This window comes from Columba livia, chromosome 3 (genome assembly GCF_036013475.1).
Source record: "Columba livia isolate bColLiv1 breed racing homer chromosome 3, bColLiv1.pat.W.v2, whole genome shotgun sequence".
Classification (NCBI taxonomy): Eukaryota; Metazoa; Chordata; class Aves; order Columbiformes; family Columbidae; genus Columba; species Columba livia.
In genome coordinates, this window is record NC_088604.1 from 75,090,547 (window position 1) to 75,118,200 (window position 27,654).

The window sequence follows — 27,654 nt, forward strand, 5'->3', positions numbered from 1 at the left end:
GACATTATATTTTTCTTGTCTCAGCCCCACAGAGTTTGCTATTCTGTACTGTTTGGAAAATAACTTTTCTTCCCGTAGCTATACTCTGAAACATTTTCCCATACGGTTTTCTTGCCCTAGAGGACAGATTATTTCGTCTGTTTGATAAAGACAGCATTCTGCAGTTCCAAAATCTCGGGAACTGTGGTTCTCACTTTATTTCCATAGTAATCAGTTCTTGAGTCATCTTGGACCCAGCACTTTGCTCTGTATTGTGATTAATTCATTTGATGGCTTACATTCATGGCCAGATGGTTGTTATTGTTAGAGATAGATCGTGCTTTATATCTTGTTGGCAGGACAAAATCTGATATGACTCCAGCATAGCTGGTAGATGCAAACGAGAGAGATGTCTGTGCTTTAAGCAAAATTAAAGCTTACACTCTCCAAGAGCTTAAAATAATTTTAAATCCAGCTGACAATAACATAGTAAGTGTTGCTTTTAGTTACACTGGCATAAATGAATTTTAAAGAAGTTCCTTATATTGATGTTAGTTCATGCTATCTGTTTGGTCCACTGTAAATATAATTGAAATATTTTTTCACAGGAACTTCTGCAGCATTGTGATATGCCCAACATTTAAATAAACTTTCATTTTCAGCTTTGAACTGAGTGAAATACTCCATATATAAAACCTGTCTGGAATCCTCTATTTTTGTTCGTGACTGTGGTGGCTGAGACGCTGAACCTGGAATGAACAATCATAATTAATCAAGTGTCTCTTCTCATCACATGTATTCATGTCTAAAATGATACGGTTGCACTTTACTGAGGCCCTGATTTTATTCTTCAGCACGAAGGGCCACTGACCTGGTTCCCAGGTGGTCCTAGCTCCTTTCAGACGCTGCTAACTTCCTCACCCTTCTTCCAGCCGGACTCATGCTTTAAATGAAGTTATGTTGTCAGAGACATCACAATCTCTTTAGAGACCATCACAGAGTAGTGAACAGGGTCAGCTGTTTGAATTAAAGAGCTGTGCTTTGACTTCACAGTGTAGTAAAAAGTATCTTATTGCTCAGCTTGAAAGAGCACAGCAGTAGGTTTTGAAATAATCATAAAGCTAGCTGCTCATCTTTGCTCTGCATGTTCCTGTGGACACAGGGGGCGCCTGGATGGGGGTACCTGCCTGTATTGTAATCCAGCAACCTCAGGCAGGTTCACACCATTATCACTGCTGCAGAAGACATGCTCTGGACCTTCAAGTGTGGTCTTGAGGACTCTGCTCACAGAAGATGACAACCTGGCAGGCCATATCTGTTGCAGTAGTGCACCTCACTTTCTCTGGGTATTCCAATATTGAAAGAAAATTTCCAGCTGCAGATTTGGGGGTCAGGAGGTCTGTTTGCATGTTTGCAGGTTTACATATTGAACTGAACAGGAATAAAGCTTGAAAGGTATTTCCTAAAGTGTCTTCCCTGGCCCTACAGTTCCCTCCTCTATCCAAGGGAAATATTCAGACCATCTGAAAAGCACAGGTGTTAGAGATGGGATCACATCCCTTTTTTTCTAATTCTTAGCTGACCGCAGGGCTATGATCTTGGTAACTGAACTCTGACAGCAAGCAGAATGGTTTCTGTTTAAATGTATGCACGTATGGACTGGTATGCATGTGCCAGCCAGGAAGACCTATGCAATTTACCTGTAAGAAATCTAAATAACTTGAAGATGAACTGCTCCTTGGCTGTGACTCTCTACTGTGACTCTCTACTGGAATGGCACATGCCTCATCGTTCCTAACACAAAAGGTTTTTCTGAAAATACAATGTAGCTGACAGAGTGCAAACAGAAATTTAATGTGGGCATTTTCCTGCAGATTAAGTTCAGGAGCTGTTGTATCTCCTCCAGTCCTGAAGTGTAGTTAATATCTTTTAGATTATACAGATATCCTGTACCAAAAGTTTGGTTCACTGATGACCAAATGCAGACCTCTTTCTTTCTTTTGGTTGGGACGGGACCTGAGGCCAGTTCTATGATTCAAGCATGAAACATCTGTTGAATGAAAAAAAAAATAAATTATGAACTCTTTTAAATGCTGCTTGACCAAAGTTCAATTTTGATTGGGCTGATAGTTGCTAAAGTTGCAGCATTATATCTGAATTTCAGGCAATAACGTAAGATCAAATGTGTCACAAACTGAAATTTTGTACCAAAAGATGATTAGAAAAATGTCATTTAAACCCTAAACCAAGTTTCTGGCTGGGGTGTTGATAATACTTACCTACCTTAAGCTACCCTCTGAAATTCTGGGTTCTCTGAATCACATGTTTGTTGATGGTCTAAATGTAAATCTTGATTCTCAGTACACTAGGATACTTGATGGCATCTCTGAAATTAATTGATAGTCTTATTCACCACTCAGAGGACATTACAAAAATACCAGCAATACTAATGAGAAGTGACAGTTTGTAATGGCATTAGAACAAAGTATCCTGCCTTTGCGTGGACATGAAGAATGAACATTCTTGAAATAGGTCTCATTATCCTTTGGTTAAAACATTTTGCAGTGAGAATAAGTTTCTACTGCTATTTCTTTGGTTCTGTGAAAAGCATGGAGGTTAGTGTTCCATGGCTGCAAGTTTGTTTTTACTTGCTATCAGTATTTGCTTGGTATCTTTATTTGCTGTGAAATATGCTTTGGCCTCCAGAAAGGAAGGTGAGAGTGTCTCCAAATCCTCTGTATGATTTGCATGAAAACAATGCAGATTTACAAAAAAACCCCATGTGATGGTGACAACAAAGAGAACAGGAGGATGCTGTTCTGAATTGCAGTAGCAAGAAGAAATAGAAACAGGCAGCGTGTCAGCCTGAAAGCTGCTGCTCAGTGTTACCCTTGTAGGGCTAAATGCAAGAGGAAGTTTCTCAGTAACCTTCAGTTCTACCTTCCATCAAAATGCTAAGAAACAATCTGGAAACTATGTTGGTCTGAGATCCAGCTGTGAAGCTGCAAGAAATGCTAATACAACCCTTGCACAGAAGATGCTGTTTATTGTGGGATGTTCTTCATCTTGGCATAGGCTCCATGCTACAAGAAACAGCAACGACTTGAAAATATGTACTAGCAAGGCCTGCTAGGTCATATTTACTCAATAACTGAAACAATTTAAAATAACAAAAATGTAATAAAGAAAAGATGGATCTTTGGGTACCTCTCTTTCTCACAGAATGTTAACTTAAATAATTTTTCATATTGAACTTTTCTTTTCCAGCACTACTTCCACTATGTTTTACTGAATCTAATATGACCCACATCCTCTTATCATTTCTGTAAATTTTCCTCCCTCTTTTCTTGCAGCAGTGATTGGTAGTGGATGGATGGAGGTGGCTGACTGGAGGATAAGAATTATGCAAACAATATTCTAGTTCTCTAATCTCTGAATTTTGCTTATAAAATCAGCTGACTGTTAAATAGATCCTGCTGTGCTGAAAGAAACTTTTATTTTAAGGTGTCAAAATGCCTGCAGTCATTAATTCACCCTGGACTGCTTTTGCTTCCACAGCTCTTAACCCTTCTACACATGCATCTAATTACTTCTTCAGAAATGCTCATTTCATCAGTTACAATCTATAAGTATTGGTGTGCAGCATTAAAAATGAAAAATTATTTTCCAGGGAGCTACCTGCTCATAAATCATCAAAGACACTGCAATCATTTCATCAGCCATAATCTCAAAATCCATACATTTATAGTTCATAGTGTGATGATGTAATATACCTGTGCTGTGTAGTACCTATAAATAATGTTTAATTTATTGTTTGTTTATCGGCCGGGGCTATGTGCAAATCATTAGTATCAATCATGTATGTACACTTATTTAGCTTACTCTCATAATTGTAGTCTCCTTGCAAATCTTTTCCATTCTGAATTCAGATGATGCCTCAGCTCCTGCACTGGAGACTCAGCCCCAAGGTGATGAAGAAGGTGAGCATCAACATGAATTTAACAGTCTGGAATTGAACTATGCAGTATGGACCATACACGACAATGTCAAATGCTACCTTAGAGTTAGGAGCAACTGTTGTGGCAGTAGCAAGAAATTGAAAGCATCTGTAGGTTTTTCCAGATAAAGACAGCAAACACAACAAAGTCTTTACAAGGAATGATTTTCATGTGATAGTTTTGAGATGGCATTGTAGCTATGGATTCCAACATTAGCAATTTCAGTTGTCACTACTTGGACAGAGACAGATTTTAAACTTGAGCCAGAGCGCAGGTTAAAAATGAGGAAGTTAAAGGGTAAATTCTGTCCTTGGCATATTGCCTAGTAGTCTTAAGGTTGACATTTTGTTAGGCTTATTTGCCTTTGGGGAAATTTAGTGTTCTATAAATGGAAAGCTCAAGGCCTACATGCGAAGATAGTCCTGTATTACAGCTGCCTTACCACTCACTGCAAATCTCACAAAATCTGATCTGCCTTTATTACGTATTTTGAGTCCTCACTGGAATATTTTTATTCTGATTAAGTATAATTTTAGTCTAAAAGTATTTATTTTAGCCTTTTGTATGAATGGGATAAGGAAGGAACTATTCATGCCTTTGCATGAATAAAGGTTTTAACTGTCCTAATACAAACCAATGTGACCTTTTATTTTTAGATACATGTATCTTTAAAGCCAGCCTCTTACTATTCAACCACTAGTTATTTAAAAAAAAAAAAATTACCATTCACAATTTTTTTTTCTAGATATAGCTTCTCGTTATCCTACCTTATGGACTGAGCAAGTAAAGAGTAGACAGAACAAAACCAATAAAAGCTCAGGTAAGAAACTTATGTTGTTCTTACTTTGCAAAGCTCCCATGAAGACATGCATTAAGCCTTGTTAAGACTGAAGGCATTTAAGTGGATGGATGGATCTCACTTTTTTTTTTTTGCATCCTCTTTAATTATCTGCATCTTTGTTATGTAGGGGTTTTTTTTGTTTTGGTTTGGCTTGGTTTGGTTTTTTTTGGGTGATGCATAGCAAGAGGTGCTTGGAAAATGACAGTGTGGGTTAACCTGTTTGGTTGCAAAACTGAAAAGAAACAAACTCCCATCAGAAACCAGTTGTAAGTCAACAGGAAATTGGAAAGACAGTGTTACCCGCTTTTTGCTACATCGCTCACTTGTTATTTACAGACTGAATTTTAGCTTTCCTTTTTTTTCACCACTCTTCAGAATTGAGCTTTTTAAACCTGCACTAGGAATGTCAGGTGAATGTCCCAAGACTGAATGCTTTAAAATATTCAGATAAATTTAGTGCTCTGGAAGACTATAAAATTTGATGCCTTCCTGTTCCTTCCTTCCAGTGGGATAAATTTTAGAGAATCTTCTTAGGTATTCTGGTTTCTTTTTCTCTGGAAAAATGTTTAATTTAAAAGGAAACATTAGTGATACAGGCTATGACTCAGTAAATCACCCAAAAGCACACTTCAGATCCAGTGGAAACTGACATTGTACTTTGCATTAAGTACTGTGCTTTAAGTATTTTACGCAGTTGAGGCCCAAAAGGATTTAAAAAGACAAGCAATCACCATAAGAAAGACAAACGTGGCCTTACTGAGAGTTTTACAGATTCCTTTATATGAACTATTGTTAACACCAAAGCAAAAATCATTAATATTTTTTTCCTCTCCTTGATGCTCCAGTAGGGACTTAAGGAAAGGACCTTAAACAGAGTGAAGACAAGAGTTTGAAGCAAACATTTTCCATGCTAGAGATTTATTCTGTCATTTCTTTAGTCATTGTTAGAAAGAATTCCTTTGGGATTTCTGTTGTGTAAAATATATCTATAGAAATATGTCACTTTTAGGAGTGTTTATTTATTTTTTAGAGTGCTAGAGACTAGATTTAAAGCAAGAATTCTTAAGTTTGCAATGCAGTTGCTGGAAGCCAAAGCTTACACACACACACACATGCACACACACAAATTAGAAAAACACCAAAGGAAAGGTGGGTTTATTACTGGGAGCTTGTAATGTCCCATCCACCTAAAGACATATTTACAAAAGAAGAGAAAGCAGAAGCATAGTCTAGCTGTCCTATGATTGCTAGCCCATTTAACATCAAAAGCACAATTGTGTTGGATTTGCTAACAACGGGACTTACTCACAACTGCACAGTGGATGTACAGGGGATTTCAGGGGATGTGCAGGGGATGTACAGGGGATTTCTGAAAGACTACCACATACTGCCGTCTATGGGGCCATACCCAGACTAGCAGAAATAAGTCGGCAGACACTATGTAACCAGACAGACTTTAATTTGTAGACATACCTGATGCACCTGAAGGGACTACTGCTCTCTGCTATAACTCCTTTTGTATAGGTAGTATGACATAATCAATCCAGATAAATCTAGGTGCTAAAAACAGTATCTTCACCAGTTGTGCCAGGCAGTTTCTTGCTTCCAGACTCCAAAACTATAATGTGTGTCAGTCACTGTAGATTTACAAGTTATTTTGATGTCTGAACCTCACTAATACTCAGTAAAAAGGTCTTTTAATGTCTTGAAAGAACCAGGTTAGATTTTCCCCTTATTATCTCTCAGAGTGATGCCAAGACTGTTGGGAACATCCACAGAGAAAACTTGGGGTTTCTACATGTGCAGAATAGGAAGGATGTCATGACTGAATCCACTGGTCTGTAAACTAACCACCTTTGGACACCTAGACTTCAATTTAAGGGATAAATACAAATGTCTTCTTTACTCAGTTTACTTAGCAAACTCTGATTCAGACTTGGTAATACAAACACCAGAAAGCTTATTGAAATGTATTTGTCTCAGAAAAATGAGGAGAATTCATGTCTGCATGTGAGCTGTGTTTATAAAACAGAAGATGAAACCCAATTTATTGATAATGGACTAAATTTTCCTTTTCCATTCTACAGTTACTTAAGTGCTTCCAAAGAAATTCTTCAGGTGCAAATAACAGTGTGACCTAGCCTTGTTTGTAGAAAATAACTAAAGAAAAATAATAATGCTAAATATTTCAGGCAAACTCCAAATATCCTACATAAAGGCTGACTATTTTAGTCTGTATTGCTTTTATTTTTTCTATTTTTTACCTAAATATGTCTTAATATTCCATGATCATAAAGAAACTTCTCTTGACCTGAGAAATCAGTCTCTTCAGGAGACCTGCCACTTACAATTAATGCATAAAATCAGCTTTTCAGTTTTGGAAGGCAGAAAATAATAACTCAGGAAATTCTAGTTTATATTAGTTATCCAGTGCTTTCATTTGATTAAATCCTCTTAAATTAGTTTAGCACAGCGTAGTGGCGTTTGAGAGACTTACGGATGCAGGGCATGAAATTACTAGATTACATATCTGTGCTCTGTAATGACTTTGGGTGCATATTCTTTTTGTTGGTTCAGCGAAATATGCCTTCGCTGCTCACTGAAGGCATTTGCATAGTGGTATTTAACCTTTTAGCTTTCAGTGACAAGATGTTACTGCTGGCAAAAGCCCATTAACATTGAGTCATGTAACAATAGCTCTGTTTAGAGTGGTGTAGTTGAGTAAAAAAATCTCCAGTTTAGCCATTTTTATATGTTGAAGATGATTTTCAATGATTTTTAAAATACTTTTTCTTTCCAGAATTAGAAAAAAATATGCATCTGGTTGCTAAAAGGACATAGAGTTTGCTGAGATTATGTTTTATACATATGTCTTGGTGCCTTTGCAGATATTTTAAGAATTTTTTGTTTCTTCTGGACTTTTTTACCCCTGCACTCCTCATTTCTTTCTCCATTTCTGTCACGGAGGGACCCCAAAGTCAGTTTTAGGCGGACAAAAAAGCCCAAAACAGACTTTATTGTGACCGGAAAAGTACAGCCAATAAGCCAACTAGAAACAGGGTTTATATAATTAATTAGCACTCCGTTAACATAAAATACAAGTTTGTATATCAGTTGAGGAGATTATTGGGGTGCAGCAAAACAAGAATAATGGGGATCCACAGTGTGCATGCATGCACCCACAAGAAACAAGCCAGAGCTCTCTGACTCCACGATACTAAACTCGCCTGTATTAGTCAAGGACTTACACTTCCTTGTCTAACAAGGACTACACTTGCCTGTCCGGCAAGGATTACACTTGCCTGGCTAGGCAAGGACTTACACTTGCCTGAGTTTGGTAAGAAATTACACTTGCCTGATGCGGCAAGGACATAGATTATCACTCATTCAAACGATGAGGTGAGGAGCTTCCAATCCTGGGATGTTTCCTTAGATGGCGTCCCAGTCTAAGGGGAGGACTCTTGGCTCAGCAGACCTGCAGCTCCGAGAAGACCACACAAAAAGAATCTTTGTCAGGAACCCCATTTTATAGTCTGATCAGATCTGGCTGTGGGCATTCCAGAAGCTTCTCAGCACTCCCCCTCCTCTCCTAATGACCCCGGTCAACTGATTTGGGGGTCTCACAAAAGAGCCACTAACTGCCTCATTGAAGGAGAGGGGGATGTACAACCTTCACACAGGTTCTTGGGGGGCGGGGGGGTGAGTGCAACTGCCACAATTTCACGTGAAATATTGTGGTTTTGCTGCACCAGACTGACAAAAATAAGAATTACAGCAACAGCTAGCAAAAATAAGCAGAAATGCATTAAAAACACTGAACATGGGACTATATGGGTTCTGAATAAGACATCAAAAGGTAGCTGCCTACATGCTGCTGTCTGTATGTGAACGCGGTGTCTAAACACCTGCTGTAGTTTGTGGAGGTGCAGTCAGTGTGGACTAGAGAGCATCCCACCTCATCGTAGAGCCAACACTCGCACGTGGCCAGCTAACTAGATAACCCGACCTCACTGAGTGTGGCAACTCATTTAAATCTCTAGCCTGTGAAGGCACCTGTGCTTTAGACGAACTTAATCTCACCCCAGTATCAATTGAAAAAATCAGATAGTAGTCTTTTGGAGCTTTTGCATTTTGTGAAGACGAGAGGACAAAAGGTTTTTTACCTTGAAGAAACTAGATATTTTGGACTATGTCCTCAGCAGTTGCTAGTTACTGTAGCTTCAGGGCTAGGTGCAGCCTTGTTGTGGGTGGAGAACACTACATGACAGTACATATATTTTCCCATCACCTAACAGGGAATATACAGTTCCCTGAGGAGAGCTCAGGTTGGACCACAGATCTCTTAATTTCTCCTTGCTACATCTGCTCTACCAGCAGCTTATATCCCTTTTGGATACTTTGAAACCAAGTATGACATTTGTCAGGAGATGTATGCCGTTTTCTGAGTTCGAGTATAGGCTAAGGAAGGGTAGTTTAATCCTATTCACCATGGCCGATGAAGCTTAGAATTCATTTTGTTGGCTTGAATTTAAGAGGCATATTTTTCTAATAGCCGGTCATGGGAGTATTTTCATTAAAAATAAATAGGGTGACTTTAATTGATAATATTGTTACTGTTCAAAAAAATTCTTAAAGTACTGAGTAATTTCTAAGTACAATCTGTACACCACACAAATGAGAAGAAATAATAATCAGTATAAAATTTAACTAATTTTGCAAATGCAGGAAGCAGAAAGTCATTCATAGTCTTACATATGTTCTTAAGGTCTTTAGAGATTCTGGTGACAACATAATTCAAGTTAAAATAGCCAGGGTTAAATAATGTATCATTGACTAAGACACAGTACAGTTTCATGGATTTACTATTCAGTTGTATTCTCTTATTGTTAATACTTCTGTATTCTGTTTCCTAAAGATTTAATAATATGGCTTTATTAGCAATAATGATTTATGTGTTCATTGATCGGTTGTGTAATTTATTTAATTAACATTGTAAAGTGGTTGAAAAATTTGTGTTTCTTTTGTTGGCACTCTGGTATAACTGACAAAATAGAAGACAGGAAAAAATCGTTGCATTTCTTTGTATTATACTTTACTGAACTTTGATTCATGTGCTAAATTTTGAACACATGAAATGAGTGGGTAGAAATTCAGGGCCCCTGGCAGTCAGTGGCAGAACTCCCAGACAGTGGCTGAACAACTATTCATGCTCTGACTACCTGCTACTAATTTATCCAGTAGTTCACGATTGACCTGGATCAGGCACAGACATGTGATGTAGTGTTTGTGCCAGTTTTCATGCTTTCTGCTAGCTTCATGGTTATATACTTTAAGCAGGTTCTAGAGGACAAGTCCTACATGATCTAATATAAAATAGGATTGTCCCAGAGGGAACCTTACCCTGGCATAAAGCCTGCTGAGGCAGGGTCAAGCTGTCAAAATTCTTAACACATCTATGCAAAAAGCAGTGGTTAATGTGATTATGATTTTTTTTTCATCCAGAATGAAGAATGCTAAATCATAATTCATTGTCTCCCCAAATCATGGCTTTAGTGACTTGAAGTGTGCCCACATTTCAGCCAGTGTGCCTGGATATTCTGGTAAAGTGGAACCATCTTCAGTTTCATTTTTGGCTTTGGCTGTGGGCACATGAAAGGACCATGTAGTTTTTTATTTAATTTTCTGACACAACAGAGTAATATTTTATTGCTGCCATTTTACTACAGAGCATCCATTTCAAGGCTTAAAAAATCTGTTAAAAGACTTTATCAATGAACCTCAGAGTGTTTGATCCCACAGGAGTTTCATTCTCAAAACACGATCTGGTAGAACACTGAAGTGCACATAAGGTAGTGCAGTATATATAGACTGCCTGCAAATGCAAATCAAAACAGTTAGTATAATGTCTACTGTGAATAAATTCTTAACAGACTAAAATAGAGAATTTAATGTGATAATGAAACTAGCAATTATGTGTCTATATATGTATCAAATAGCTGCTTGAATTTATCTGTCCATATAGTCTGAATCTGTTGGCAAAGTCTGCCAGTGAGACAGACTAACATGACAGTGACATTCTAAGATTTGAATGCAGTTTTATGGCCTTGTCATCCAACTGCTTTAAAGCATGTTTACATATGAGTTTTTCCCACGTGGAAACTATGTTGGCTGTCAGTGAGATTTCTGTTTTGTTAGATTGCTTCATTGTGTTTCTCAGAGGCAATAGTTCAGTGGGATCCCTGTGCATTTATCATTCCAGAAGGTCACCTTCTTACATTTTCTTTCAAAGGAAAGAAATGTATGAGACGTGTGTCAGCCCAATGACATCAATTCTAATAGCAATTCCTCTCTAAGCATAGGAAAATGAGTAACTTACAGACAGAAACATGAGTAACAGCTCGGTGACTTTGTATTTATTCTCATTAATTGTTGCATTTTTCAGATGTTGCTTTTTATATTCATTGAAGATAAATTACGTGTAGCTGAAGATGTGTAAGCTAGCAAGAAAAAAATAAGATCCAGTTGCATGTTCCCAGTTATACATTTCTTTACCTTGCCTTTACTTGCCTTGCCTTGCCTATCCTATCCTAAATTGGTAAAGGAAAATTAAAGTTTTCTTTCAGTTCTTTCAGCCTCTTCCAAGAAGATAAAACTTTCCAGACCTCCCCACAGTCCTTGTGTATTATGACATATTCTTAATTTACAGGCTGCTGGATCATGGTTATTATAGTGCTGTCCTATCTTTAATAATCCTTTTCACAAACATTTTCATTTATCTTCATTTTAATTTTACATATTAGTTTAAAACCTTTATAAAGATCAAGCGCTGACATTTCTAGATTTTTTCCTCCCACTACAAGGGAAGATCCTTCCGTCCTAAACGATTAAAAAAAGAAGAGTTCTGTTTTACATCCAATTAATGTTCTTTATGCTCAGGATGTTCCAGAGTTTAATTGGACGCCCACTGCCGGGGGGGGGGGGGGGGGGAAGAAGATATAATAAAATAAAAAAACACCCAACAAGAAAAGATCTGTTTTATTCAATGTTGATAATTCCTGTTTTACTACATGTGTTAAAATCTGATGCCAAAAGATAGTAATCTTTCCTGAACCTTTTAATTATATCACATTACTTTCTGCAGCAAGTAAATGACACAACAGTCCTGCCTGAAGTTCTCCTTTGGTTTTTAGACACACACTCCCCCACCTACCTGTAGCTTTCTACAGTTTACCAGACATCAGATTGCATGATCATAAAAGCATCAATAAGCTTCATAAATCCTAAGAGGAATGTCAGGCTAACAGTTTATATTGTAATGACAGATGCAAAAAAAATAATCACATAAATCACGTTAATGCACAGAAATATATCAGACTGGATTATATCTAAAGGCATAATGTTTCTGGGAAATAGATAAATCTTCCAGTCAAGATAGTCTGGATCTGGCTATGGCTATACTATGATTGCTGGGTGGTATATACAAGAAAGTTCTTCCAAATTTTGTAGACAATTTTAAGTCCAGCAGGGTCAACAGTATGAGCTGACAGGCCTTCCATCATCATCCCAATGACCCGAGATTTAGGAGAAAATGTCCATGTTCCTTCATTGCAGAGATGCCTTCTCTTCTCTGCTCTGTCCCCAGCCAACAACCCTAAAAGCAATGAAGAGAGACAGTAACCTTTGCATATCTTTGTCAAGACAGTAAAGGCAACATTTTTCTCGATTTTGATGCACTTGCTTGAGCAAGAGGCCCAGGTCAAGAGTAAACATATAGAATTAGGCATCTAAATTTGCAAACCAGCATCTAAACAATTGTCTTGTGGGTTTTTTTTGGTGTGTTTTTTTTTTTTTGGTGTGTGTGTGTGTGTGTGCGTGCTTTGTTTTGTTTTGTTTGTTTGTGTTTGTGTTTTTTTGTTTTGTTTTGTTTGTTTTTTGTTTTCTGAAATACTAAGAATCCAATACTAGTCTTGAGGTTGAGACAGTAAAAAAATGTATTACATAATGAAAGAAATAGCTGCAATGTCAGAGAGCTCTGACACTTACATTTTCAAAACTTTAGTAAACTGTTGGTTATGTTCTTGAACAATAAGAAACTCTGTTTGGAATATACGTGGTGAAGAAAGTTATTCCAGGATACCCACCAAACTCTCTCCTACATTTTTCAAGGTTAAGAACTCCTCAAGTCTTAATCTATGAGGTGATAAAAACTCCTGAAAATTATAACATTAAGAATACCAAAACTTTAAGTTTTGCTCTTAATTTCATGTAAAGTCATTCAGTGAGCTGTTCTGGCAAGATTTTTCTGGTTTTGTAAGACAGACTAGACTCTTCTGAGAAAAACAGTTTTCTCTTTATTCCATGAGGTTAAGTCAAATGACCAACTGTGCACCTTTCCAATAACTGAGTAATAAGTGTTTTTAAAAAGGCCAAAAACAGTCATGGCAAAATATTCCCTTGTTAATATCTTATGTGAACTGTGGAATTCTCATGCCTGATCTGGCCACATTCTGCACAAAAAACTCTGACTGCTGTTAATGGAAATATGGGCCATGGAAGGATCCATATAGCCATGTAACACGAATCAGCCCTGGTGGCTGGAGTCAAAATTTTACCTCAGGTTCCTGATATGTACATTTCTGACAGTCTGAATTAATTTCTAGGGTTTCCCTGGTATATCAGGTTATGGCCAGTCACAGTGGTTTCAATTTGGAGGGATTTTTAATGGGATGATTTATCACATTTGACTTCCAACTTTCTTATTTGCCAAACCATGTACCTCTGAAAAAACTCCCTGAAAAGATTGACAGCTCATGTTACAGTTAAAACATTGCTTTATTATTTTCCAATACATTCTTGGCTTTCTTCTTTAATTCTCAAAAAAATTGCCATGTGATGCAGGAACTTTTTGAGGCTTCATCAATAATGTTAGCATTTTCCATTTGGTAAAAAAACAAGAGAAGTTAAACTCCTACAGGGACTTCTGTGGGAGGAGTGGAATTCACTCCAAAACCTGTGCATTGGCCATGTGACTGCAATGCAGCTATTGCATCAGTCCAAGCCTTCACTACTGTGTCTACTTTTATGGGCTGCTAAGGTCCCAGGTTAATGCTGTCATCTGTGGATCCTTCCCCCTAGCCTGCTCATAGTGCAATAGGCTTTTCTGTTTAGGACCGGTGTGGAGTCTCCTTTCCATGAAAAGCCACACCAAGGGTGATAATTGGCACAAAGGAACTCGTTCTAGTCAAATTACATTGCTAAAGTGCGTAAAACCACTTTGGGATCTTTTAATCTGCAAGATGCTGTATATACCCCAAGTATTGTATTATTACTGCCTTACTTTCCTTTTCACTCCACCCTGTCCATCATGCTTTGTCCTCTCTCATAAGAGACTGTTCCAGATAAATGCTAGACACTATGTTTTCCCTGCACTCTGCACTGCCTAGAAATAACATTAACTGTTTTTGCCATAATACACTAGATATCTGTGTTACTGGAGAAGAAGCAGTGGTTGAAGAGACAGACCACTGTTTTTCATTAAACTGTTTTTAATACCTGTTTTAGTTTAAGAACAGCAGGCCAAGTATCTGCATTCAACCACAAATAAAACTATGTTTAAATAAGATTAAGGCTGTAAATTAAATTTCAGATCTTAAATTCTCTTGGTGTATTACAAAACACAACAGAAAAGAGAGAGCAAAGCTTAATATACCCAATTGGTTGAAAATGCAGCATTGTCTGGAAAAAATTGAGTTCTTAGGGATTAAAAAAAAAAAATGCATTTTCAGCTAAAAAAAATCTATTTTCAAGATGAAATTCAAACATCAAAACCAACAAATCTTTCAAAAGCTGGCTAGTTGTGTCTCAAAACTCAAAATCTTGACTGACCATTGTAACATCTTGTGGGACCACAATTTTGAAACTTCTTTATTCCTCCTTTTTCAGGGGCTGGGGTCCTTATGTTGAATGTAAGTGCAGGATATAACGGTCTCCCATTTTAAAAAACTCAGAGATACCTCTCAAAACTTATAAGCATCCTGGAATTTATAATTCTCTGGGAAGTTCAGCACAATTAAACAACATGTTTTGGGGTTTTGTTTTTCTTTTCTTCTCATTAAAAATCACGTTTTTTAATGAAAGACTAACACTTTGAATGAAAAACATATTTTCATTTAAAGACCTGGTTTTCCACCAAAGATAGTCAGAAAGAAATTTTTCAATCAATCCTATTAAAGTCATAATAAGCCATGAAAAACTTCATACCATTACCACTTAAACAGTGGGTTACCTTGTTCCATTGTTTTCCAGAGAGATCTTAATGTTATTTAAACTTACCACTTTTATTCTCCTTCAGTGAGTAAAGACCACTTATAAAAATGAAAGGATTTTTATTGTTCTCTATTTGGATGACTGTTTAGATGCAGCTTTTGTTGGACTGGAATGCATTACATATACATAAATTTCTCAAACATGAGTGACCTTTAATAACCCTGAATTGTTTTCCAGTGCACCCAGTTAGATCAGGGCAACAGACTGGTTGGTGTTTAGTCTGGGAGCAGGAGAGTACAGAGTCAAATTAATGACTCTCGTAGCCCTAAAAGCTGAGATACAGTTCTGGTGAGAAAGTAGAAGATAGTCCAGGATTGCAAGTTCTGTCCAGGTTCAAATTGTAGGAAGGATTGAATGCCTGCCATGCTCCCTCTCAGTCGCTAGGCCAAATTTTGAGGTCTGTATTGAGGCAAACTCCCATCGATGTAAGGGCTGACAAGGGTTGTTCCTGCCTGATTACATTTCCTTGTCACTTGGTGAATTTATGTACAGACTGTGTTACAATGGAGACTCTCTAACAGAGACAGGGGTGTGATTGGTTGCAGAGGTTCATGACCATCGCACTCTGTCATGGTGCGGTTCACTCTTCTTTCACAACAGCACGGTGCCCAGTTGTTCTGGCTGGTAAGGAGGTAGGCACCCTTTCTGTTGGTTTACTTACCTAATTGGTTTGGTGAGCAGAAGTGTAATGACTTCTGATTCTGGATGTTTCCTCTTGGACTTTCCCAAAACTCCCATGATGTAGATAAAGCCATAATCTCAATAGCCTTCACTGCCTGAAGGTAATGAGAGAATCATTATTCTTATTGCTCTCCTGTTTGCCTGAATAAAGGTTACATCCCACCTAACTTGAGGGACTTAAAATTTTAGTGTTCTTGTAGTTATCTAATCAGGTTTAAAAATCAATTTAATATCACTTTTAAGACATGATTTTTAGTTCCTTTGAATTGATACAACAGAGAAACAGCAAAACCAAAAATATTAGTATGAGTGTCAGTGGTTTGAAAGGTCACTTCTCCCCCTTTCCCTAGCAACATCCTAAGTATGAAACAGTGACTTCTAATGCAATCACATATCCTGTCGTTCATCCGCTTAACTAAACAGTCCAATATAATAATAGCAAATGACTGTAGGAGATGGTTTAGTTTCAGCAGTCATGAAGCCTCATTTTACTCAGAAAAATGTAAATAGGAGTGACTTCACTGTAATTAGAAGGGTAATGCCACTGGAAGCCTTATGAGGAGAGAAGAGAATCAGTCCTCAAGGGTTATTTTGTTTTAGTTTTCCTCTAAATAGGGACATAAGTGGTACAGGACTGATGATGGTGTCATTGCCTCTCTTGGCAACACAGTGCACAGAGCTTTATTTAAGCTAATACATGGTATATCAGTCTGCTGGATCAGTCATAATAGAACAGTCCATCCCAACCCTACTGCTATTGCATAGCCGGAACTCCTCTTTGCTTTAACGGATGTACTGTCAGCACAAGGGCTCAGCTACTCCACTTGTATTGCCAGCTGAAAGACTGAAAAAATATTTTCTCTATATTACCTTTCTGTACTACTTCATTCCTTCCAGATGAGGTGATGCGTTTTGCACATTGAAGTCATATTCAGAAGCATTGAATACTCATGAATACCTTCACACATGTCTGAGAATATAATGTCACATAACTAACCATAGTGCTAGCCTCAAGGATGTCACAGTGCAGTCATCTTTTCAATACACTTGTCAAAATGAGCCAGTGTGACTCTCATATGGAGCATGACCTGTCCACAGCAAGGCTAGAGGAAAAATGTCTCGCTTTGGATCTTCTTGTTCCCTGTACAATTCAGTAAGAAAGTCTGTGGGTCAGAATACTATCTGTAAGCTTAATTCACCCTTTTTCATACCTGCTTTTAATGGAGCCTTATAGAATTTTGTTATAGCTTTTGTTATCTCTAGCATAACTTGTCATCCTCACTGTTGGTTGCATATATGGAATTCCCTATTCTTTTTTCCAGTCCTTTCTTTGTAGTCTGCTTTCTCTTCTGTCAATGCTGATCTTCATCACATATTTCTTGTTTTTTGCCTAGGTATCATTCTTCAATTTCAAATGCTGCTGCCTTAGCCTTTTTTTGTAACACTGATTTCTCAGCTCTCTATTCTTCTACCTTCTGTTTTTGACTTCTGAAGCCAAAGGCATAAACTTGAAGTGTTTGATCCTAAAGCTAGTGGAGTATATTTTTCAGCATTAATCCAGTGTTTTTTTAAGTAAGAATGTTTCCATAGTCAAGGCTGTGAGTATTTTTGTAGAAGCTCACTTGTATTTTTCAAATAAAACTCAATGCAAGTGTTGTAACATCAACACTGTTATTCTGAATTGCCAGTGCTCAGATTTTTGGCATATATTCTGTGCCAATTTTACTTCCTCAGGATGTCACTGTGGAGACTTAAGTAGCCTACAAAGTATTGTATGCGAAAGCATCTGACGAAAGCATTAGCTAGTGCAGAGAGACAGTATGGTTTCATTGCTTATATTTGGGGCAGCAAGCCAGGAACTCCAGGGCTCTAACCCTGGCTCTGCTTCTGGGAGGGCTGCTGCAGTCTGGGCAGATCAATGCAAGCAGAAACAAAAGTTTCAGCACAGAGATGGTTGAGACAGTGTCTAGTACAGGACTCTTGAAGGAGCTTTACAGACTTGTATAGGAGGTGGAAGTAAAAAATACAAGTGGTGTACTGACCAGTAGAAATAGTTGCTTTTCTCTAAGTGGACAGACACAATCTAAACCCTTTCTCTCAATTTTGCATGTAGACTTCCCACCTTTTTTGTTTTGTTTATTGTTTTCAGTCATGTAAATCATGGCATTGGATTTTCACCCTTTTTCCTTGTGATTAACTGTAACTTCAAAGATTCCTCCTCTCCTTTCTGAAAACTGTACCTACCATGGCATGGTTGCAATAAATACATATGTAGAACAAAAGCAAAAAGAGGATGTGCATGACTTTGGTACAAGAGAGAGCCTGTGTCTTTACTTCCATGTTATCCTTATGTAAATGACCCCTGATGTATGAGGCAAAATTTCTAGTAATCAATGGTACTTGCTATGTGAACTGTTTTGTACTTATTCACAAGTGGAATGCAAGGCAAGCAGGTTTGTAAAAACACAGGCTTTTCCACTCTGCTTTAGCCTTTGTTTGTTCCTCCTGATTGATGAAAACATGTCCCACTAAAGGCCCTTGTGGACTACATTAATTATGCCAGTGGTTGATTGGTTTGGCCCAGCATGCTTTATAACAACAGACAAATTTAGCCAGTAACAGCTCTGGTTGCAAAAGCTTCACAGACTCCTGGGAGCATCATGCACTCAGCTTCCTTTTGCGTTACTTTCAAGCTATCAAGAAACATTTAATCTTCCCAAATTAAAAAGAAAACAAAGCATACAATGTATAATATATAGAAAGAACAACAGAACTGTCTTGGGATGAGTTATAATAAAAATGTTTCCTTATTAGGTGACTGAATGTCACATTGTTGTTTCCTGTGATACTGGTTATCTGAAGAAGTTAAATATTTAGAATCTGTTTTATTTGAACAGTTGTGCCAAAAACAGTCTTTTGGTTTTTCTGTGTTTGTTGCAGACCTTCAAAATAAATGAGATCTGAGGTAGATGTATGTGTGTGTGGGGAAGCAGGATGGGAGCAAGTCTGAAAATGTTGAAAATATTTGTGGGAAACATGTTAAGCAAACACTTAAAAAAATAACACTTTCTGAATTCTGTTCTTTACTCTCACACACAATGGATTGTTAGGTTTGCAAGTTTTTTTTTCCATTGATATGGGCCATTTGTGTGGTAGATTAAAAACTTAAAACTAATAATCTGAGCACTTAAAGTAACCAAATGATGCTGGGTTGTAAAGGTTTAAGGATCTTTAGTTGCGGTTCACAGTTCTAATTTTACTGGTTCAAAAAATCTTTGCTAACATGCATTATCCAAGAAGCCTTAAAAATTGTTCTGGGCATGCTAGGGATTGACTTTCCTGTTGGTGGTCCTTGCTGTGTACAGTGGAATGGTTCCAGTTTACAGGAGCAGAAATTGTGGCCTGGGATTTTCATTACGATAGGGAGTCTTCCATTCTTCAGAGGCATAGGGATGTTTCACTATCCCACCATATTCAGCATTATCTACAGTTCAGAGGAATATTTCTATTTGAAAACAGAGGTGAAAGTGGGGTGGAATTAGCATTTTTATTTTCAATTCACTTTGCCTTTGTTTTTATCCAAAGTTTAAAGGTAGAGCCAAGTCAAAGATTTGGCTTTACTCTTGAAACCAAAGCACAAGCTGAGCTGGCCATGGTCATATGAGGAAAAAAAAAAATAAGAGCTACATAAAATTGTATTAAAAAGTTGGAGCTGAAAGAATTAGTATTAGAATATTCTTATTCGCTTTTACCCTTCTTTGACTCATCCTCTTCATTGTACATGAAACTTGGTTAAAATCAGTCTTCTATCTGAATCTTGTACCTCTCCTGTTATGAATACTGTCTTCTTACATGCTATATAAATAGTATGTTTTAGGTATAATGTGCCAAGTGTGAAAGACCTATACAGCATTTAATCTGAGTCTTTGGGTTTGTGCAGGGTCAAGGCAGTGCAGTTTTCACCAGTGTTCATGTTCTCATTATTTGTTGAATCTCGTACAGCGGACAAGAATCAATGCATTCGGGGAACAGTGTGACTCAACAGATGATGATGGCACTTTATAGAATTTGCTTCTTGTTCTGTTAAAAGACTTTTCATTGCACAACACAGTTCTTGTGATCAGAGACATGAGCAGTTATATGCATGCTCATTTTCTACTTGTTTCCTGCCTTCTCTTTAACAAGATGAAGAAGAGCAAGTCACTGTAAAAGTGGGTAGTTTTTAATTCATCTGCCATTAATTAGCTTTTAAGGGTGCAATTATATTCTCAGCATTAGTATGATTTTTAACTGTTGAGATTTTTGAACTCGAGGAAGTTTGGAGGGTACATATCTGGGAGCCCTGGGGATGGAATCATTCTGCTTAGGCACATTCTGTGCTTAGGCACAGAAGAGACTATGGGAATGATGGGAGCATAAACTTTCACATTATAGCTGTCAAAGTAACACTCCCTGAGACACTGAGGAAGAAAGAATTTCTGTTTCAACAGCCTGTTTAATCTCTCTGTTCCTGCTCAGTGACAGAGGACCAAGTCTTTACCATTCTGTAATGCCCATCCAGTCTGCTATGACCTGAAGAGAGATGCATATTATATAGACTATTTTGTAAGATACTCTGAGACATATAAAGGGGAACTACCTAAATTAAAAATAACTTTTGTCTTATTTTTTAATGTCTGCATATTTTTTAACCATGTGCCTTGGATCACATTCCTGTAAACTAGTCAGAATTCCTCCTGGCTCCTGCTGGCTTTTGTGACAGTAGACAGTGTTCATGTCCCTGTGTTCTGAGATTATTACAGTGAAATATGAGAAGATATAATGATCAAAAGTCCCACTACACTTTACCACTGAACCTTCCACCAGTGCCACTGAAGTGAGACACACATGGACAGCTGCAGAGCACATGAGCAGGTTGCAGGGGGTACTGCATAGGGCCAGCCCTGTGAGTGGGGAACCTGGGGAAATCTAGCTCAGACTAGAGTTACGCTCCTTCTTCTGTGGAGAAACAAATGCATAGCATGGAAATACTTTGCTTTTGGTTTACCAGGGCTCACCTGAGCAGCCAGGTGCCCTGGCAGGGTACAGGGAAGCAATTTCTGTCTTGCGTGCCAATGAAGGCAGTTGAGATTGCTGTTTTGTGGACTGACTGTGCAGCCCAGGTGACAAGCACCAGAGCCCCAATAGCTGGTGTAATGAAACAAATGCATGAATTATGCAACAATTACATGAATTACAAAAAGAATTGAAACAAATATGTGAATGAAAAAGATTAGTTGATTCTTAAGTTAATCTTGTTTACGTCTTGAGTAAGTATATATCCAGGGGTGCTGCCTGTAAGGTGGTTGGAAATGAGCTGATACTTAGAAAATAATGTGTAGATGGAGTGCAGCCACCTCAGGCAGGACTTAAGCAATGAAGCTGGAAAACACTGCACAGTGCCAACAGCATTAGCAGTGTGGACCAATGGCAAGAACATGGCAAAAATTGCAGCCAGCAATGCCACCATACACCTCTGAAATTAAAATTACTTGGATTCCAAAGGTCAGGTATCCAAAGTCATATGCAGGTGCTGATATAAGTATCTCAGTTTCCCAAACGGTGAGCAGAAACAACTCCTGTTTCACTGAGGGGAAGTGCTTGGTTGATAAACATTCCTGTAAGCTGACTGTCTTAAAATTAAGTGCCAAAGTGTGCATTTAGGCACCCCAGTTTGTACATTTTGTTTTGTAATTTTTAGTAAAGCTATTCAAACAAATACTTACCCTCAGCTCACCTGGCAAAGACTTTCATTTTCACAGCTCTGTGGAAAAACTGAACCAGCTTTATTTTTGCTTCAAATATTTCTTTAAAAATTAGAGATTTTTCCACTGTCAGAAGACTAATATTTGCTGGTGTAATATATACTCATAAATCAAGAATGGTAGCTTTGCGCAGTTTTGTTTAATGAATGAGCCTTTAGATTGCTGTAACAAACTGTCTAGCTAGCCACTGTGTTTGGGAAAAGTCAGTGATTTTCATTTGCTGTAATTTTGGGTGGTGGCTTTTTTTGTTTGGTTGGTTTTCCAGTTTGAATGGTATGGTACTGCACTGCTTTGGCAGGCTGAAGGAGCCATACTTAGCCATAATAAAAACTGATGTTTCCTCTTATGTTGGAAAACCAGTTTTTATCCCATTTGGCAAATAACTGCTTTCAGTTGTATCCATGGAGGATGGAGCAGTCTTTTGCAGACTATCCTCTCTCATTTTAGGGAAGTCAAGTTAACAAAGTCAAGTAAAGCACCTGGGGATGATAATTCATCCTCATTCAACCTTTTATTATAATTGAGTGAATGTCCTCAACTCATTGAGCAAAAGGGGATGAGGGACCTCATCTTCTCAGAAGGCCAGAAGATTTTTCACTCTCTTTGTAAGGCCTGATGCCATGTGATTAACCAGCTTAAAGAGGCTTGAAAGGATTTTTGAGTCTGGCTAATGCAATCCACTTTTTCAAAGGCTTGCTATCATTTGCATACACTATTATTAAAGATTTAAGAAAAATGTTCTGCTCTTGGTTTACTGCTTTCTCACATTTCATAGATGGTTTAGTAAATTTTTGACTTGAGATGTTCAGGATATACAATTTGGCTCTAATGCAATGCATCTTTGAAATAACACAGATTTATAATCTAGTTTATACTAACTTTATGTTAGCTATCTATAGGAGGAATACATGCTAATACTCAAACATTTAGAGCGAAAACTAGCTCCTCTGTGAGTTTTCATCAAGTCAGTGGACAGATCTCACACTACTGGTTTATTCAATCTAAATAAGAATGGCAAAATTTAGAATTATATTTTGTTTAAAACCAGGTATGTAGTTTGATCATTTATAATCTGTACAATGCCAGTGTGAGAACTCAGTGAAGGAGAAAAAGGACTATACGTGAATAACTGAGTAATTCAAGTCAGTTATAATTCTGTGAGTGGATAAATTTGAATACTTACATAATATTATTTGTCTTTAACCAAGAAGCTGGGCTAAAAAATTAAACAAAGAAGCAAACAAACAAACAAAATGCTAAAATAGCAGGCTTTTGTGGTAAAACAGTTCTTTTACAGTGTTGTGGTTACAGTCTTTCTCACAGCACTCCTTGTATTTCAGATTCTAAGAAAAATAAAGAGTTGCAGAGCTATGTGCAAAACCTTCCCTAAACCAGAAACACTTTGAAAAAAATCCAGTAGACAAGTGAGTTTGGATTTTGGTTAAACAACAAGTCATTCTATTTTCATCTGAGATCTTTGTCTTATGGGTCCTCAAACTTTTGCCTATTGGTTTTGTAATTTTTAAAATGCAGAAATGTTGATTTGATGAAGTGCCACTTTTGTCTACTCAAACCTAGGCTAAAAGTTGAGAAAATCCTGGTGTATCCAGGTAGATTGGATTGGCTGTGACCATGTTCTTTTCAGGTAAAGCCGAATGGGAGCTAGTGGTCTCTGTGTTCTTGATCTTTGTTTCAATGGGCTCAGTGCATTTCCAGATGACCCTTCTTGTGTGTTGCAGTGTCTTTGCATATGAAACCGCATAGATAAATTAGAACATCTGTCTGTGATTTATCCTGCTTTGTTCAGTGGAGTAAAGTACATAAATTAATCTTTAGAGCTGTGTTGAGCCTTGTGTTTAGCCACAATCATCTACCCAACCTCCAAAAGTGCAATGTAGTCATCAGCTGTACATAGAGCGTACTCTGCAGATGCACACAAGGGCCCTGAAATATTTGGTTCCCACAAGTTTTTGTAAACAAGAATAAGCATCAGTAGGAATGTTGCCAGCTTTCTTCGGGCCTTGAGAACTCTCATGCTGATGCATATCTGAACCTAATGTAAATCAAAACGTGGTGCCAGATGAATATTAATACTATAATTTAGTCTTAGGTTTTGGTTGTCATCTAGATGTTGGAACTAAGGTTGAGTGCTTATTAATGTTACCTGTTCCTTAGAATCAGTACTTGGTCCGTGAGCAAATATTAGGCTTAATTGGAAACACACTTGCATGTGAATATATTCAGCTGAGGACTGATGTATTGTCCCTTGAATTTAGTGGTTATTTTTCCATGGATTCCTACTGGGGGCAAACTGGGCCAGAGAGATACTCTTTGTTTGGTTTAGGTTTATGAATAGTTTTTATAAGAAGCTAATAGCAGGAGCAAAGGTGTTCCTGCATTTGTTTGTAGCACTGAGCCTCAGTTTGTTTCTGTTAGAGATGAGTTTATCTGAAATGGCCAGGTGAGGGCAGGCAGGCAAGTTCATGTAACAAGAGGCCTTCTTAAGAAAGATTAATGTGAGATGCCCATATTCTGGCCATAAAGAATGAGAAAATAACTTTGTGTAAGTAAGGAGTCTGATGTTAGCATCTTAAACCACATTATAACACCTCATCTACCTCTTCAGAGAAGTAATCTGTCACGTTAGAGAAGGTTTAAATGCAGGCTGGAAGCCCTGACAGAATATGAAGCTGTAGAGTTATATCTCTACTTCACAGAATGAAACGGTTTTTGGATTTCTTTTTTTCCTTTCTTTTCATTTATATTAGCTAACATGCTTCCTTGGATGCTGAGTTTATAGCAGGAACAGATGTGATGGATTCTGGGTGATGTAATTGCTTAGTGACAGGTAAAGAACCTGCTAGTTTATCTTGAAGGTGCATGTTTGCTGGAGTTAGGAATAACAGGGCCGCTGCTGTAATGGATCACTTTGCTATCCAGTCAATATGAAGTCTTCCGCAGGAAGAGCATAGCTTGAATAGAAATCATCCCTCTTCCCACTGCCTTTCTGAAGTGTACATTTCAGTCATATGTGGAAATACAATTTGGTGCAGTGTAAGTGGAAATCCATTCAATGAAATTTGAAGACTCTGAAAACTAGTTGAAAATATAAAAACACATTGAAATCAGTTTCCTTGGGGCCTATTAACTTCACTGGTTCAAGAAGGGTTCATCCTAAGCAAATGGATCAAATTCTTAACTCCAGGAGACATGAATTTGTTGGAGCGTTTCATGGATGTCAACAAGATGACTATTTATCCACCCTAATTATGGTTTTGAAATAAACTAGCACAGAACTTATGTAAATCAGTATTTGAAGTGTTTTGAAGGGGTGCCTAAATTAGGCAAGAGGATTTGCATAACATTTTAATGAACAGAAATTATCATACAATTTAAGTCTCCCTGTAATGAAACTTGGACATTAATATATTCTGTCTGTATATCCTCTCAGAAACATCAGAGAACTCCAGTATTGCCTGTTTCTAATGTTACACTGCACTCCTTCAGAGCATGTGTATCACTTTTCAGAGTATTTCTGTTCATAGATTTCTTCTTACCTGCTTTCTATTGACAATATTGAGCTTCAAGCCCTAATAAAAGATCCCTTTACTGTGGAAATCAGACTGTCTTAATTGTCCTTTCATGGTCCATTATGGTAATGAGAAAAGGAGGGAGAAGGAACCAACTGAAACCAGAATTTATTGGAATGGATTCTGTTTGTCATATACATATTATATGGGGTTGAGGAAATTGAAAGGAAATGTTTGTATTGTGGTAGGAAATGTTAAGGTAGCATATAGATACTTTCATAATTTCCTGCAGATTTGACAACTCATTTCTGCAGAATATATTGAAACTAAGACATAAATATGGTGATTCATATTTAAGCAAAAAAAAAAATTGTAATCATGAAAATTCCACATGTTGGGAGAAGTTGCGATAAGACACAGAACAACTGCCAAAATTTCTGAAACAAAGTGCTAAAACATCTATTCCAAGACTAACAAGAATATTATCATAACTTATATAATAGGGTGCTCAGTGTTTTAGATACACTACAGTATGACACATGATGCACACGACACACAGTCATGTGGTTTGTTCAGGATGACTTTCCCAGAAAAGCCACCTCTTTTCTTCTCCAGGACATCCCTTAGTAACATTATTTAACAGTTTAAGTAACCCATCACAGATGAATAAAGGAAGTCTTTAATAAATAAAGATTCATTTATAAGAAATAAATTATAAATGTATAACTGTATAATAAGTGTTATGCCCTACTATTGTTTAGTTATTTTTCTGTTCATGTAAATTAACTTGTTTCATTGAAATGCAGACTTTTTTTTTTTTTTTTTTAGGGAGAATTTATCTTTAGTAACAAGAACTGACTCAAGATTTTATACGAAACATGAAATTTATCAACAGAGTTTGTCATTAGCTGGAGTATCTTTTGCACTGACAAAAGATGCAGCATTTCAGCTGGTTATTTGTAATGGACCATGAAGTCATTTTGAACCAGAATGAGAAAAGTATACTTAGGAACTATGATTTAAATTAATAAGGGAAGAAATGGGATAACGATATGACATAGGAAGAGTAACATACATAATATTTTAATCATGTTTTAAAATTCATTCTCTTTCAAAAATTCCTTTTGCAGAATAAGTAGATGCTTATTGGGTGCTACAAGGCTTTGTAAAACTGGGCAAAATATACCTATTTCCTTACATGGTTGGAATTTGTGTGTTGCTCTCACGGATGAGTACTCATCCATGAGAGCTGAACCCCTAATGCTTATAAACCTGGAATAAAATACAGTTTTGGGTAGAAACTACAGGAAGTTTTTATTTCCTGAAATGAAGGATCTCAACTGAGGTACAGTGTGGCTCCTAACACGGTAGACTATGTGGAAATGATTTTTCAGCCATTTCCAGCTACTTTATTGAACTAAGATACTTGGAAAAGAATTTTGTTTGTTTGTTTGTTTCACAGCAAGACAAAACTGAAGGAACTAAGTGAAAGAACAACAGAGTGAGCATATTCCCTGAAAAGATGAAGCTGGAGTGTGCTTTTCTCTTCCCAGAAGTAATGTTGTTATAGTAACACATTCCATAGAAAGTTTGATGTATTTTAATGATAAAGGTATTTATCCTGCTTTTATTGTGGCATAGATCTTTTTCCATACTGTTAACTTTTTAACTTCTGGTATCCATCTGTTATGGGTCCAGATCATAGTTTTCGTCACATTGTTTGGACAAACTGCCAGGCATTTTCTAAGTTAATGAGACTTATCACTGGTTCTCCTGGTAAATGAATGTTTGTTAACCATGACTCTTCTGACACTACAAAGGCAATTATTTGCAGCAATATGGCAGTTCTGCGATAAGAACTCTCAGGCATCGCAGGCTACAGTTGCCCCTTTCCAGTACTCTTGTCATAAATAATTGAAAAAAAGTTTTGAAATTGAATGAATGGTTTCCTCAGAGAGGAAATTACAGAGGACTAATATTCTGGGTCTGGGAAAAGCAGGCAGGATTATAGGTAAGCACTTTAGAACAGGTTTCATTTAATTTACGTAGGTACAGTGTTCTACTTGGGAAAGCAAAGATGGAAGTAGTAATGGTGCCACAAATGGTCATGTCAAAGTGTACAAAAGCATTGGACTCTGCAGAAATAACTCTTTTGAGCAGTCACTAAGCATATTGCCTGATAGCTCACTACTATTTGGTAAGGAAGAATAATACATTATTCTGCACTTTTTATGACTAAAATGAATGAACTGGGTTCAACAGATATGTGATAAGGCTCAGTGGTTTGGCTTATAGAGAACTGACAGACATAATGTCCATCACATGGATTTTTTTTTCCATTTTTTTTCCAGTTTCTACATTCTATGTGAAAAATAGTTTACGACTAATAATAAACTCCTCTTGTTAAAATCTGTAGGGGAGGAGTAAAATGTTAAAAGTTCTAAGGAGAGCAAAGTCCATCTTGAAAACACCATAATTTCTTTTCTACATATATT

General features: G+C 37.3%; 1 protein-coding gene across 6 annotated transcripts in view; it reads left to right on the plus strand.

Moving 5' to 3' along the window:
• The window catches only part of SMOC2 (SPARC related modular calcium binding 2), a 143,010-nt gene that overhangs the window by 66,603 nt on the left and 48,753 nt on the right, over positions 1 to 27,654 (plus strand). For 3 of the 6 annotated variants that reach the window (XM_021296190.2, XM_065057682.1, XM_065057681.1), the window contains exons 6-7: positions 3,909 to 3,959; positions 4,723 to 4,797. In XM_021296190.2, coding sequence (XP_021151865.1) covers positions 3,909 to 3,959; positions 4,723 to 4,797 — 126 coding nt within the window. Of the gene's footprint in view, positions 1 to 3,875; positions 3,960 to 4,722; positions 4,798 to 27,654 lie in introns of all 6 variants that reach the window. The other 3 variants (XM_013369084.3, XM_065057680.1, XM_021296189.2) reach the window with 1 other exon arrangement.